The 13,545-nt window shown below is 43.7% G+C and overlaps 1 protein-coding gene across 1 annotated transcript in view; it reads right to left on the reverse strand.

Moving 5' to 3' along the window:
- C6H10orf90 (chromosome 6 C10orf90 homolog) overlaps positions 1-13,213 on the reverse strand; it is a 56,586-nt gene extending 43,373 nt beyond the window's left edge. The window contains exon 1 of the mRNA XM_056495396.1: positions 12,023-13,213. Coding sequence (XP_056351371.1) covers positions 12,023-12,434 — 412 coding nt within the window. The 5' untranslated portion in view covers positions 12,435-13,213. The remainder of the gene's footprint in view (positions 1-12,022) is intronic.
- Positions 13,214-13,545: the final 332 nt, after the last annotated feature.

A 13,545-nucleotide genomic window follows, 5' to 3' on the forward strand; every position in this document is an offset into this window, starting at 1 on the left:
CTGCTCCAAGCCCCATCCAGCCTGGCCTTGGGCACTGCCAGGGATCCAGGGGCAGCCACAGCTGCTCTGGGCTCTGCACTGAGTACCCCAAACACTGCTGGGCTGTGGAAATCAATCCCTCACCATAATCACAGATCAATGGATTCGTGCTCTCCTTTAATTACAGCGTGCACACGGGGTGGTTTCTCCCCTGCCCCATTTGGGTGTCATTCCTGGGGATATCCATCCCTGAATAATACAGTTCCAGCACTCTGTGTGGACAAGCTTTTCCTTCACAAGAACAGAAAATTTAACCAGTGGCTGTGTTTTCAGTAGAGAGGCTTGATGAGCTCGATGGCTCCTCAATCACCACGAGAAAAATCAACAGCAATCAAAGTGCTCTGGTATTTCAGACCTTCGAGTGACCTTTCAAGAGGATTTCAGTTTGAAAATACAATATGAGGAAACTCTATGGATTTGGGGATTTATCTTATAGCCAAAGCCTTTGCTAAATGTCTCCTGCTAGAAATGTAGAATAAAAAGTAGTGGGGATCAAAGATAGGGAAAAAAAAAACCAAAACAAAGGAAAAGGTGGGTAGTGACCAGCTGGTGACCTGGGTCAAGCACATGTCATTATTTGTCTTCAATTCTGGGTATTAGAAATGCCCCTCAGCTTTCAGAAGGTGAGAAATCCCAATTAGACAACTGGGAAACACAAGGTGGACACAGGAAACAAAAAAACCCCTCACATGGAATATAGTCCCACTCTAATGGCACAGGAAAAGGCACTGGAGAGAAAGAAAATAAGGAATTTTCCTGGGAAAACCCTGGGGACTGAGGAGGAGGCTGCAAAGAAAGCCTGGCTCCATCCACCCAGAATAGAACAGCAGTCAATGCTTTTAAAGTTGAGAGAGTTTTCATGGATTTTTTTTTTAAATTGGAGGTTTTTTTGGTTTTTTTCTCCCCAGCTAAAAGCTGAAGAAAAGTTGGTTATAAAAGCCTCTGTATTTTTGGACAGAGTGAAGACAGAAAATATCTGGTAAAAAAAAAAAGTAATTGCTAAAAAGTAAAAAGAACAGTGAAGACAAGGAAAGCTGCATTTGTACCTGGAGCTTAAAAATAGCAATTGAAGCAATACAGAGTGAGTGAGTTTGAATATAAGCACACAGCACAGAAATGCTGAGTAATCCAGAGTGCTGCTTAATAAAAAATGGGATCTTGATATCACAGGCAGCTCAAAATTAGGATGGGATTAAGACACATCAGAGGATAATATGGAAAAAAAAAACAGAAGTGTAAATTACCTAGACAAGACTGAAGATCAGGGTGACAAAGGAGCAGAGCCAGAAATTAAAGAAAATATAAATAAATAAAATAGAGCAGTGCCTCCACATCTCTCCAAACTCATCCTAAACAAGAAGTACTCTAGGAACTGATATTTTCCCAGAATGGCACAGAAAGGGGAATATTACTGCAAAATACTGGCACTAAATAAGTTGGGAGTTGTCAGCAAGAAAAAAAAAAAAAAAGAAGTAATAGGGTAGAGATGCAGAAAAAAACCCCACAAAATTGAGAAGATGCAGAGGAAGAGATATGAGGAGATGTGAACCTCCTGGGTGCATTAAAACAGAGTTTTTCTACACAAAGTGCAATTAAATCTTGAATCTCAATGACCATAATCAAGATAATGAAGTAACTGATGATCTACAACAAAATCCTGCCCTTCCCAAAGAGTAAACTGATCAAATCACTAAATTACACCATTATTTTGGCATGTATAAACTGCAAAATCCACAACAGAAGGAGTTCATAGCTGTTATTGTATTTTTACAGAGGAATTATCCAAAATGGACAAAACAGAAACAAGTTCACTTAAACCAACACGCACTGATCTAAGGAAGAAATCTCTGCTCTAAAATAAAAACTAAGTTGTTTATTGAAACACAAAGCATTCAAGGCTTCTGCTCATCCCGTGTTACAGGAGGATATTTTATTTTAGAGGGAAAGGTCAGAGGTTCACACTCCTTATTGATGTTGGGAAACAATGACAGGTTTATTGTAAAGATCTGCCAGCAGCAGCAGTGAGGTCACCGTGCCCCAATAAAGAGAAAATGTTCCTTTACCTGTAACCCCAGCCCAGTTAAACCCTTCCTTACCCAACCCTTTGGCTGGACAAAACATGCATTTACCTAATAAAGCTCGAATTTTGCATCACTATTCAGCTAATTGGAGGTTTGCTGTCATTAATTTAGATAATACACATTCATCTCACATAAATAGCTTCTAGCAGCTTCTTTAATTTAACCTTTCTTTTGGCCTCCTTTTTTCACTGTCACACAACCAGCAATTGAGAGCTCACAAATGACCTCCTGTGCCACAGCCCTGCCATAACAATCCATGGGAGGAATTTCATAAAACAGATTAAATTCCACAGCGTTGGCTTTGATGAATTAGTAGAATTTGTTCCCTGCAGCTGCTCAGAGTTAATCTTTGATTTTTAGCTGAGTGTTAGAAAGAGTAAACCAGGGACACATTGGAGTTTTGATGCCTTCATGGCTGAAATGGAAATAGAGCCACAGCATCCACAGAAACAAAAGTTTTAAAGATTTTTGACTTTTATCTCTCTTGTCTCACTGCTTTAAACAATATCTGAGGAGGGACTTCCCATGACAAAGTGCTCCTGTATAAATTTTGAGATGGTTACAATTATTCTATACTGATTATTCCTTCCTGCCTGATGTCACATCACAATGAAGCAGAGCTGAGGATCATTTCCCCACTAAGCTTCAAAGGTGGAAAATGATCCCAAGGTAAAAAATGTGCTCCAGCACAGCAAATCACCCAAAATGTTTTGTTCAACATTAAATTATTATTCACCATTTAAATTAAGGGTTGCAAGGGAAATTCATTGTGAGCCTTTTCCATTTCCCTCATACTCACAATTTGGCTAATGAACCAAGAAAGCAATTAGTGAAACATCTCAATTTATAGCAGGTTGAGGTAATCTTTAGCCAGGGCACAGTTAAAACTCCTGCACTGTGAAAAGGAGACTTTTCATCTCCTGGAGCAGCTCTAGGGAGTTAATGAGCCCTCCCAACACAGAGCATCAGGGATGGCACAATTTGTCATTTCTGGCTGCCCCTGGATCCCTGGCAGTGCCAGGGCCAGGCTGGATTTTGGGCTTGGAGCACCTGGGACAGTGGGAGGTGTCCCCGCCATGGCAGGGGTGGCACTCAGATCCCTGCAAAAATGCGAGAAATAATTCCATATACCCAACCTTTATTGAGCTGCAATCAACAGGTCACTCACAAAAGAAATGAGGAGCTGTGAACAGCATCATGCAAACAGTTTTTCAGCACAAAAAAAAACAGGGAATAAGGAAAACAAGGCTGCATAAGGATCAGGATACATTATGGAAAATACAGAAGCAATAACATAACTTAGTGTGCTCCAGTATTTTGCCTAGTAATTATTTGTGTCTGTAAAATTTTAAAGGGACCTAGGTTGATTAGCTGTATTTGTTATTTTAAGACTTTGTGATAGATACTCCTATAGCAAGGATTTGGGAATGTACAATAGACATGGGAAGTGGGGTTTTATTTATTTGTCTTTAATTCATCAATAACCAGAACTTGACTAAAAAACAAAAGAAAGAAATACTTAATTCCAATTTATCCAAAAGCTCCCCCTGAGGTTTGGGTGCTGGGTGGCAAAATCAGATAAATAACAAAGAAAAAGGAGAATGAGCTTGACTTTATTTACAGCAATACTAATCTTAGGAGAAGCATGAGGCTGGGTAATTGAGTCAGGAATAGGAGTGGAAGTCTCCTGTGACAGCCTGTAATTGTCAGAGTTCCAGTTAAATGCAGCAGACACGGATTCAATTCATATTTTGAATGCCTGGATCAAACCTGGCCTCCAGACCCTGGAGAGCTGCTTCTCACTGCAGCTCTGTCCTTCCACTCTGATACAGAGAACACTAACCAGAAAATGACTGGGGTAATTCTGCACTTGGTGCTGAAAATATTTCATTTAGAGCTGCATCAAAAATCAAATCCCATCCCCTCAGCAACTGGGAGATTCCTGCTCGGAGCAGTGATGGGGAAGATGGGCTCTGGGAATGTGAGAGGCAGGCAAGCATTCTGTGGGTGTGAAATTGTTGGCAATTATGTCTGAGCACTGGCTGCACATGTTTTTGCTGAATGTGTTCAGATTTACTGGAGGAACTGGCCTGAAGTATTTACTGAATTCTGGGAGGCCTGATTAAAATAAACTGTGTTCAAGACATTGTACTGCACGGAGACTCTGGAGTCCAGGGAGAGCTCTGGACATGTCAGACACCAAAACAACAACAAATTAAAGAAAGGAGTTGGCTCAGGAAATATTACTGCTGGTTCCTGAAAAACAAGCTAAAATGCAGCTGCTACCTGAGGAGCACAAAGGGAAAGAGAAAGAACAAGAGAAGCAATAAAGTGGAATTTGGATGTGGCAGAGCAGCTCACTGCTGACCCACCCAGGAAATGAGCACAGGGATTAAGACTAAATCATTCCATGGTGTCCTGCCATTCCCATCCAGGCTGGGAGGGCTGGAAAGGTAAGATTGGGATGAGGGAAAGCTCCCCTTCCCCCCTCAGTGCCAGAGCCAGGGCAGGGCTCCATTTCCCAAACCCAGGTAGCAGCACAGCTTTCCTTGCAGCTCACTGTTCAGGCTTCTCCCCTCTGCATCTCTCTGACTTCCTGGTGGAAGGAGCCACCAAAACAGCTCCTGCACTCTGCACAAGCCACAAATGCCACATCCAGCCCTCCTCCCTTGGAGGCTCCCATGACCCTTCCCAGAGCAGGGCAGAGATCATGGAGAGGTTTGCAGGGAATGACAATTTAGGAGGGGGACAATTCCCAACCAGGCACTGTGGGAATCACACAATCCTCAAGTGGTTTGGGTTGGAAAGGGCCTTAAAGGCCCCTGATGCCACCTCCTGCCATGGGCAGGGACACTTCCCTAACCCAGTGGTCCAGGAGCTGTGATCCCACCCTGCTGCATCCCTCCTCCTGTGCCAAAATCACAGGGGGACAGCAGCAGCAACAGCAGTGGGGCCCTTCTCACAGCCCCAGTGAGCCCTGACAGCAGAAGATCCCCTGGCTTGGTGGACAGGGCTCAGAGAGCCATTCCCAAGCCCTGTTACCTTCCCACCTGCAGGGGTGTTTGCTCCTGCATCCCCCTCCACGTACAGCAGCCCAGGGGAGCCCAGCTTTCCCCAGGACAGAAGCAGGAGGAGGCTGGCTGTGATCCCTCAGCTGCTGGGGAAGGTCTGGGTGCTGCTCAGGGAGGGTTTGCTTTGGGCAGAGCACAGATTGCCATGCAGAGTCCAGAGACTGATGGCCAAAACCCTCCTCTCCTCATGCAAAAAAAGATGGAACCTCTCTAAAGGATCTCCTGGTGCCACTGTCACTGTGGGCACCAAGGAGGTGACACAAGTGTGGCTGTGGCAGGATGACTCCCCAAGCCACAGCAGAATTTTGTGTTTAAGGCACAGCTGCAGCTCTTTGGATGAGGAACAGGTCACTTTTACCCAAACATAAAAATACTTTGAGCACAGAAGCATCTTTCTGCTGCCTTACCCATAAACTCCAGATGAATCTGCTGTTCTGAAGTGTTTATAGGTAATATCATGAGAGTTTCCTTTTAAAGAGTTTTATTTTACAACTGAATTGCCAGCAGATTTTGGGGGGTCTGCAGGACTGATGTGCTCAATTTCTGCCTCTCAGACTCTGTCTGCTTTTCTCAGTCATCCTGCTAGAAGGCATTTCTCCAGGAAGGTGATTTTCCTTCCTGTTCACCATATCTCTGGCAGAAGATGCATTTTAGTGAACTAATTAAATAGAGCTGGATTGTACATCAAATATCAGTAATAATATCAGGCACTAACGTTCTGGCTGCTGTGAGAACAGGTTGCAATACACATTGTACCTGTAATACATCACTGGGATAATGATTTGATGCATCTGTGCTGTTAAATCCTCCCTTGGCACAGTGACCAGCAAGCAAAATACTCTGGGAAATATTTATGGGAAAGAGGATAGTGGAATGGTGCAGGGAAGGATCCTCTGTGTGCTGTCCTTCCCTGGATTTCTCCTCCCAGCCACATTCCCAGGGTTGTGTGAGGCTGTATCCCCAATTTTCTCCTCTTTTTCTGACCCTCTAGAGTATGAGCAGCTCTCCTTTTCCGTATTCTACTTATTAATTATTGTAATTAAACTCCTGTTTAATTAAAATCCATTGTATCACAGAAAAACCTGAGCTAAACCAGCTTATGTTTTTAAATATGCTTTTTTTCCACCCTCCCAAAGGATTCCCGAGTCCTTCACAAGCTACAAGCACAGAATGATTAAAATTAAAGCTTTTCTTGAGTTCAGCTTTAATTGTGAGAGTTAATTTGAGTAGAAGACACATTGATAACTTTCCCTCACTTGCCATTGCTGTGGAATAAAAAGAGGGAGATCTTAGCTAAGCAAAACAATGTCCCCTGGGAGAGGAAATTCTTGAGATGCTCAAAATGCAGCACCTGTAACCAGTGTTTCTTCCCAGATGCAGAGAAGTAAAAAATTATTTTTTTTTTTTTTTTGGGAACAAAGTTCCCAGAACCCCTCTGGAGAATGCTAAACCTCATTCCTTGTACACCAAGCTGTGATCTCCCCCAGGTCCAGAATACTGAGTTTCCAGTGACCCATTCATCCTCTAATGTCCATAATTCCCCAAAAACAGCCATGAAAAGAAGCAAGGGGTATTAAGTATAATAATAAAAACATAAAGAATAATAATGGACTCCTATAAATTGTCACTGCCCAGCCTCATCTGGGCACTGGGGATGGAAGCAAAGGCTCACATCCATCTCCATTAATATTTCCAGCCAAAGGTTAAAGAACAGTAAAACTAACTATGCTGTCAGAGAAAATACATATTAGCATTTAGATTAACAGTTATTATCTCCATTTCCCATCAGCAGACAACAGTGAAATACGTGCTGATGGCCTCAGATATTTTTTCAGAAAGGTTAAGGGGTCCCTGGATTCAAAGGGCTGGGGAAGACTGGCCTGGGAGATAAATGGCCTGGCCTGTGCTGTGCATCCTCAACACATCTGGACTCTGGCTGGAATTAAAATTCATATTGCAGCAGCAATTAAAAGGCAGAAGTAGGTCAGGAGCTGTTGTTCAAGGCAATGTGCAGGCAAGGAAAGAAAGGAAAAAACCTGAAGCAAGCAGAGCTTGCCTGCAAGAAAATCCTTGAGAAACTCAGGATAAGGTAACAATGAGAGGATAAAGCAGGGAAAGGAGAGTTTGGGGGGCTCAGAGCTGGGCTCAGCAGGCAAAGGCTGCACAGTGACATCAACCCTCATTGTCCAGGGATCCTCCCACAGTGCCCTCCCTGGTGCCACACACTGGGACAGTGCCATTGTGGGAACCACAGCCAGCTCCAGGCAAGCAGGAATAAAACCACACTGCTTCAACTGCTGCTTGAAACAGGGAGGAATTTGGTGCAGTCACCTGCAGGCTGGCACAGACCCTCCTGCAGGCTGCTCCTCTGCTTTTGCAGTGCTGCACAGCTAATGCAGGCAGGGATGTCATGGGCAGCTCAGCTTCACTCCCCCAGCCACATAAAACTCAGCAAAGTGAGACTCAGCCACCTAATACTGATTAAACCTTGCTTTCAGTATAATCTATTCTTAAAGGTGTCCTGTTAACCAAAACTACACCAAAGAGATGTTCTCTCATTCTGTCATCATTTGTACAGGAACTTGGCTGGTTAAAGTTTGATTTTATGCAGGGAATTTAAAAGGGAAGGGAAAGAAAGGGAATTTAAAAATAATTTTAAATGCACCAAAGAGCAGCAGTTGGTTTCAGAAGAGGCAGGAGCTCCCCATGTGTGGCCCTGGGCTCTGCCTTGCCCTGCTTCCCATGAGAATTTCTGAGCCAAGCCCTGCCAGGTACCTCCCCAGCCTGCCTGGCTGTTTGTGCTCAGCCTCCCAAACCCATTTTCCATGCTGGCAGCTCCAAGGGGCACCAGGAATCCAGAGCAATAGAAGCAGAACACTAAATGCAATCCATTCAACCCAAACAGATTTGAAACCCAATCCTAGAGGTGTCCCAGAGCACCCATGGGGATTGAGGCCAGAATTACCTTCTGCTACTAAAACATTTCTCTTTTTTCCATCTATTTATGCTACAGACACAAGAGAAAATGTATCCATATTCTCTTGACTCCATTCTTCCTCTTCCAAAAGACCGCCAAAGTAATTGTTAAAAGCTAATTTTGTCACTGGTTGTTGTGTGTTTTCTGCACTATTTTGTCCTCTGCCTCTCATAAATCCTGCACTGATGGGCTTCAATCACCAGCAAAGGTTTCTATATCTCATTCCACCTCCTGCCATGGGCAGAAAAGACACTTTTAGTTGTTTGTAATACAAGCCTATGCAGGACTCTTATAATTATTGATGGCAACACACCATCAACAAGTGAGGATGCAACACTCAGAGCTGTTTCTACTTTGCAGGGAGGAGAAGAAAATCCCTTTTCCCAGACTGGTCAGGGCACGTTCCCGCAGGAGTTTGTCCCAGTTGCTCAGTGCATTGCCAGGTGTGTGACTGAGTGTTACAGCATCACCCAATTAACAGGGTGATTAATGCTCAGCCCTGATGGCAACCTGGGGCATGTTTGGGGCTGGGGCCACACACAGAGGTGGGAGTGTGGCTGTCCCCAGGGGAGCAGAAATGTCTCATCCAACAAGAGCAGTTGTATGAGAGAACACCCTTGAAAATGCCTGGGGGGATTTTGGGGCTGGGCTGGACCACAAACAGAGCCAGGACTGTTGGGAACTCTGCTCCCAGGCTGGGATTTGCAGCAGAAGAGCTCATGGAGGACAAGAGAAAACTTTCATTTTATAAATATGCATTGCAGTTTTATCTGCAATCATACATTAAAAACAACGTGCACACTCACACCAGCTCAGCTGTTCCACTTGAAATCACAAGATCATGGAATAACTGGGGTTGGAAAGGACCTCCAAGTCACAGGATCACAGCCACGTTAAGGTTGGAAATCACCTCTAAGATCATCAAGTCCAACCTCTGACCTATCACCAACCACAACAATGAGAGACATATGAATGACACATCAATAATCACAGAAATCACCTTTTCCATACACAATTTGTACAGAAAACCCCCAAACCTGGCTGTTCCACATCACTGCACCCACAATTTTTGACACCAAACCAGCTGAACCATTCCAGAACACATTTTGGCCAAGTTTGAAAGACTTTCCAACAAGTTTGCTTGAACAGCAACCTCTAAAATTCTCAAAATGTAATAAAAACTAAAATGGGCACCTGACCTGTGCCCAATGCCAGAAGGAGACCCTTGCTGCATGTGTGGTTTGGATTTTTATAGATATAATTCAATTAAGAAGAACAGATTAAAAAAAAAAATCCCTTCAAAATGCATAAAGTTCAAATTAATGTGCAAGCAGTGCTTGTGGGGCTCTCCAAGGATTAGGAGCCCTCCATGGGCAGGGGTCAGGGACAGAAAGGGACTTCCCTGAGAGGAGTGATGCAGGGAGATCTGCCCAGAGCCACTCCAGCCCCTTCCAGCTGCCTCTTTGTCCTCCAGCCCTTGGCACTGGGGTTATTTTATGGCTTCCAGCTCTCTGCTGCCCACAGAGCCATGTAACCTCAGCACTAAGCTATTCTGTAGCAAATAAATGCTGACAGCCTACTAAAGCTCACTTTTAAATATTAACCACCATGTGAGAAAGCTGATGGAAGAAAACCAGCTCATTCTCGAGAGCTCAGTGCAACAACAAAGAGACTTAACACCAACTTCACTTAAAAGTGTTTGATACCATGTGGAATCACCCCCCAGTTCATTTTTACTTGTAATTTTTTCTATTTTGCCCCATTTCTGGGTGCTCAGAATAGAATTTTTCCCCCACAGGAAGCATCTCAGCAGAGCAGTGGCTGCACAGGTAACTCACCTCCACCCAGCACTGCTGGCAGCAGCACAAACACAGCACCAGGAGCAGTTCATGACTATTTATACTTCACAACCCCATCCTGCTGAAGGCTTTTAAGTAATTAGTTTTCCTCATTAACAGATGCACTGCCTGGGGAAGGGCATGCAGGTGCTCCTAACCCCATCCTGGATTACAAGGCTGGGAGGGCAAAGCTCAGAAATGCTGAGCTGGGCTGGTGAAAAGGGCAACAAAACCACCACATTTATATAAAAATGAACATAGCAGCCATAAAAAATATTCCCAGGGCATTACCACAATCCACTTGTATTAAATCAGATGGACAATGTTTATCAACATCATTTTTAGGTAGACCCAAATATACTTTAAGGGATATCAGGAGGTTTTTAGTGCTAAAGTTGCATCCTAGCTTTAAAAAATTCCAAATTTTATACATCCCATGGACCAAAAAGTGATTTGCAAACACAGGGAACAGGGAGAGCCAATAAAACATGTGGGGTTTGTACCTTCTCCCTGTCACATCTCATCCATTATCCCATTTTTCTCTTTCACACTTTCAGAGGCAAAATGGACATCAGGTAAAGCCTAATTTATTATTATCACTAATGCATTCAAACACATCACCAAGAGCTGTGTTGCTAAAATTGCACTGCAAAAAAAAAAAAAAAAAAGAAAAAATAATTAAAAAACCCAAACAACAGGTAAAACATTGTTATCTGCTGGGAAAAGCTGGGCCTGGTGCTCCAGCACCCACTGATGTCTATTGAAAGCACCAGGATTATTTTCCTGAATAAGGATTACTCCCATGATTAAGGAGTGCAGGATTACATCCATTCTTTGCATATCTCCTGTTGTTTACATATCCCTGTTTTCACCTCTTGGTTTTTTGTTGTTTTGGGTTTTTTGCTTTTTTTTTTTTTTTTTTTTTTTTTTTTTAACACTAGGCATTTAATTACTGTTAGCACCAGATATCATTGTGCTGGACTTTTATCCCTTCAAAATTTGGCTGGGTTTTGGATGCCAAATAAGAAATGCTTTTGTGATCAAAACAAAGGAAATAAAGCAGAAGCAGCAGAATCTGGACTGTGCAATTAAAAACAAATAAAAAGAGAAGGAACTTGTTATCCACAATCAAGGCTTATTCACGATTCAGCTCACATCCCTGCTCCTACCCATGGCCTCTGCTCCCTGGAGCTGATTGTTTCTCTATCAATTTTTTAACTGTGCCAAGGACTGAGTTACCTGAGAGCTCCCAGGCACTGCTGACACGATCACTGCTGGAAAATAACAGCACTCAGATGGTTGGAGCAAATATTATGGGTAGACTTGTTGTTAATGATTAATAAATAAAATTGTTTTCATGTTTTTCACCTTATAAAGAAGGGGTGAGAGTTGCTTCAGTTCGTTGCTGCCATGTGCTTTACATATAAAATATATCTTCTTCCTATCCTTAGGAAAACTAAGTTACTTTTCCACTATTTTATGGTAAAATAGAACATTTAAAGCAGAATTATTAATAAAGAACTATATGCATGGCTCAGGTTACATTCTCAAACCAATGAGAAATGTATTTAACTGAATAAAAACACCACCACGAGTTAAACCTCCAGCAGGGCACTAACTTTTTATTTTAACTGGAAAACAAAACTACTTTCACTTACTCACGTTTGACACCGAATTACATTAATCTGAGTTTGGGAAATCATGAAGGGATAATAAATATCTTTAGTTTTAGTAGCGTGAAGACTTAAATACCAGCAGATAATTCCAGACGGGTTGATCATAACTTTATGATGATCATAACTTTATGACTATGATGATCATAACTTTATGATTTAGAGTCCCAGTTCTGTTTACATATTTCCCAGAATTAAAAAGAAAGGTAAAGAAAGGCTGCAAAGGCAGGAAGTAAGGCACTCCAAACCCAAAAAGAACACAGCCTATTTTTAGAAAGACTGGCACAGGACAGAAAGGAGCTGGCAGGACGCTCAGAACCCCCCCGGAGCTGCCCAAACTCACCCCAAGGGCCCGGTTCCCTGCGGGCAGGGCAGCTCACGGTGCAGAACACGCGGGTGACCGGGGGAGAATCCCGGAGCATCCCCGGATTCGGGACCCGCAGCATCCCCGGGTCCGGGACCCGCAGCATCCCGGGATTCGGAACCTGCAGCATCCCGGGATTCGGGACCCGCAGCATCCCCGGGTCCGGGACCCGCAGCATCCCGGGATTCGGAACCTGCAGCATCCCGGGATTCGGGACCCGCAGCATCCCCGTGTCTGGGACCCGCAGCATCCCGGGATTCGGAACCCGCAGCATCCCGGGATTCGGGACCCGCAGCATCCCGGGATTCGGGACCCGCAGCATCCCCGGGATGCGCTGCCCCGCTCCCGGCACCCGGCTGGTGACAGCGACAGCCAGCAGCTGCCAGCACATCAATTATTCACCCTGCAGAGCCCGCGGCAGCTGCTCTGCTCCGCCAGAGCGCTCACTGCCTGCTTTGTGTCCCGGGAAAAGCGATTCAAAAAAACCCTGCGTGCTGGAGCCGGCCAGTCAGGAGTCGCTCTGGATTCTTCAGAGAGAAGTCAGGGGTTGAATTAAAGCCTGTGCATGGATTGGAGCATGTTAAGCCACTCACACATCAAGTAGAAGTGTAAGTTTTAGAATAAATAAGTTTTAGAACGAGCTTTAAGTGCTTTTAGTGAGTAAAAGCTCTCAGATGCCAAAGTGCGAGTTCTAGTAAAGATTGAAAAAAATAATCTTAGACACTAGTGTTTTCTGTGGAAGCTTCAAGAACATAGTTTTAGACATACTAGAGCTATAATAAGAATATTTCTTACATTTTTTAGATAGAACAAGATAGACCATGTACATAGTTTATACATAACCTAGTGTTAAAAAACTGGAATTCTAATAGGTTAAGGTGCGAGTTTCTGTCTTAGCTTGTTGGGAAGTTTCTATATAAGAGCAAGAATTGGGGAGAGCTGGTGCTTTTTTCCATGGTTTTTGCCACTTGCTTTTGCTTTGCTTTGCTCACTGCCATCATCAACACCCAAAAAGAAAACAGGAGCTGCCACAGCAACATCAGCCCCACTGGGACCTCCAGGAGCAGCTTCTGCTTCTGCCTGGGACTTTGCACCAAAACTTAGCCTGGACTTCAACGTCTGTGACTTTGCTTTTGAGACTGATGTGCTTCTAAAATAAACAACTTTACAGCAACTACTAAGTGCTTTGCTTATTTAAGAAGACAGCCTGAGAAAGTTGGTGCTCAGAGCATCAGAGGTTTAACCCCACACCTGCCTGGAGATAATCTGAGTTCTGGTTGTGCCTCTCACCCTTGGCTGGTTGGTTTTATGAACAGCTCATTTATTAAATATCAAAGTTGTCTTCCTCCTTCTGAGTGTTCTGGAGCAAAGTTAAGAGGAAATGTCCAAATAATGCTGCTTGCACATATTTCTGTAATGACCACTCAGACTTGTAAATAGCAAACACCTTTTTGCCAAAATGATTCTGTTGGCCAAAATGTTCCTGTTCTAAGCATGAGAGG

The sequence above is a fragment of the Oenanthe melanoleuca genome, chromosome 6 (assembly GCF_029582105.1).
Source record: "Oenanthe melanoleuca isolate GR-GAL-2019-014 chromosome 6, OMel1.0, whole genome shotgun sequence".
NCBI lineage: Eukaryota > Metazoa > Chordata > Aves > Passeriformes > Muscicapidae > Oenanthe > Oenanthe melanoleuca.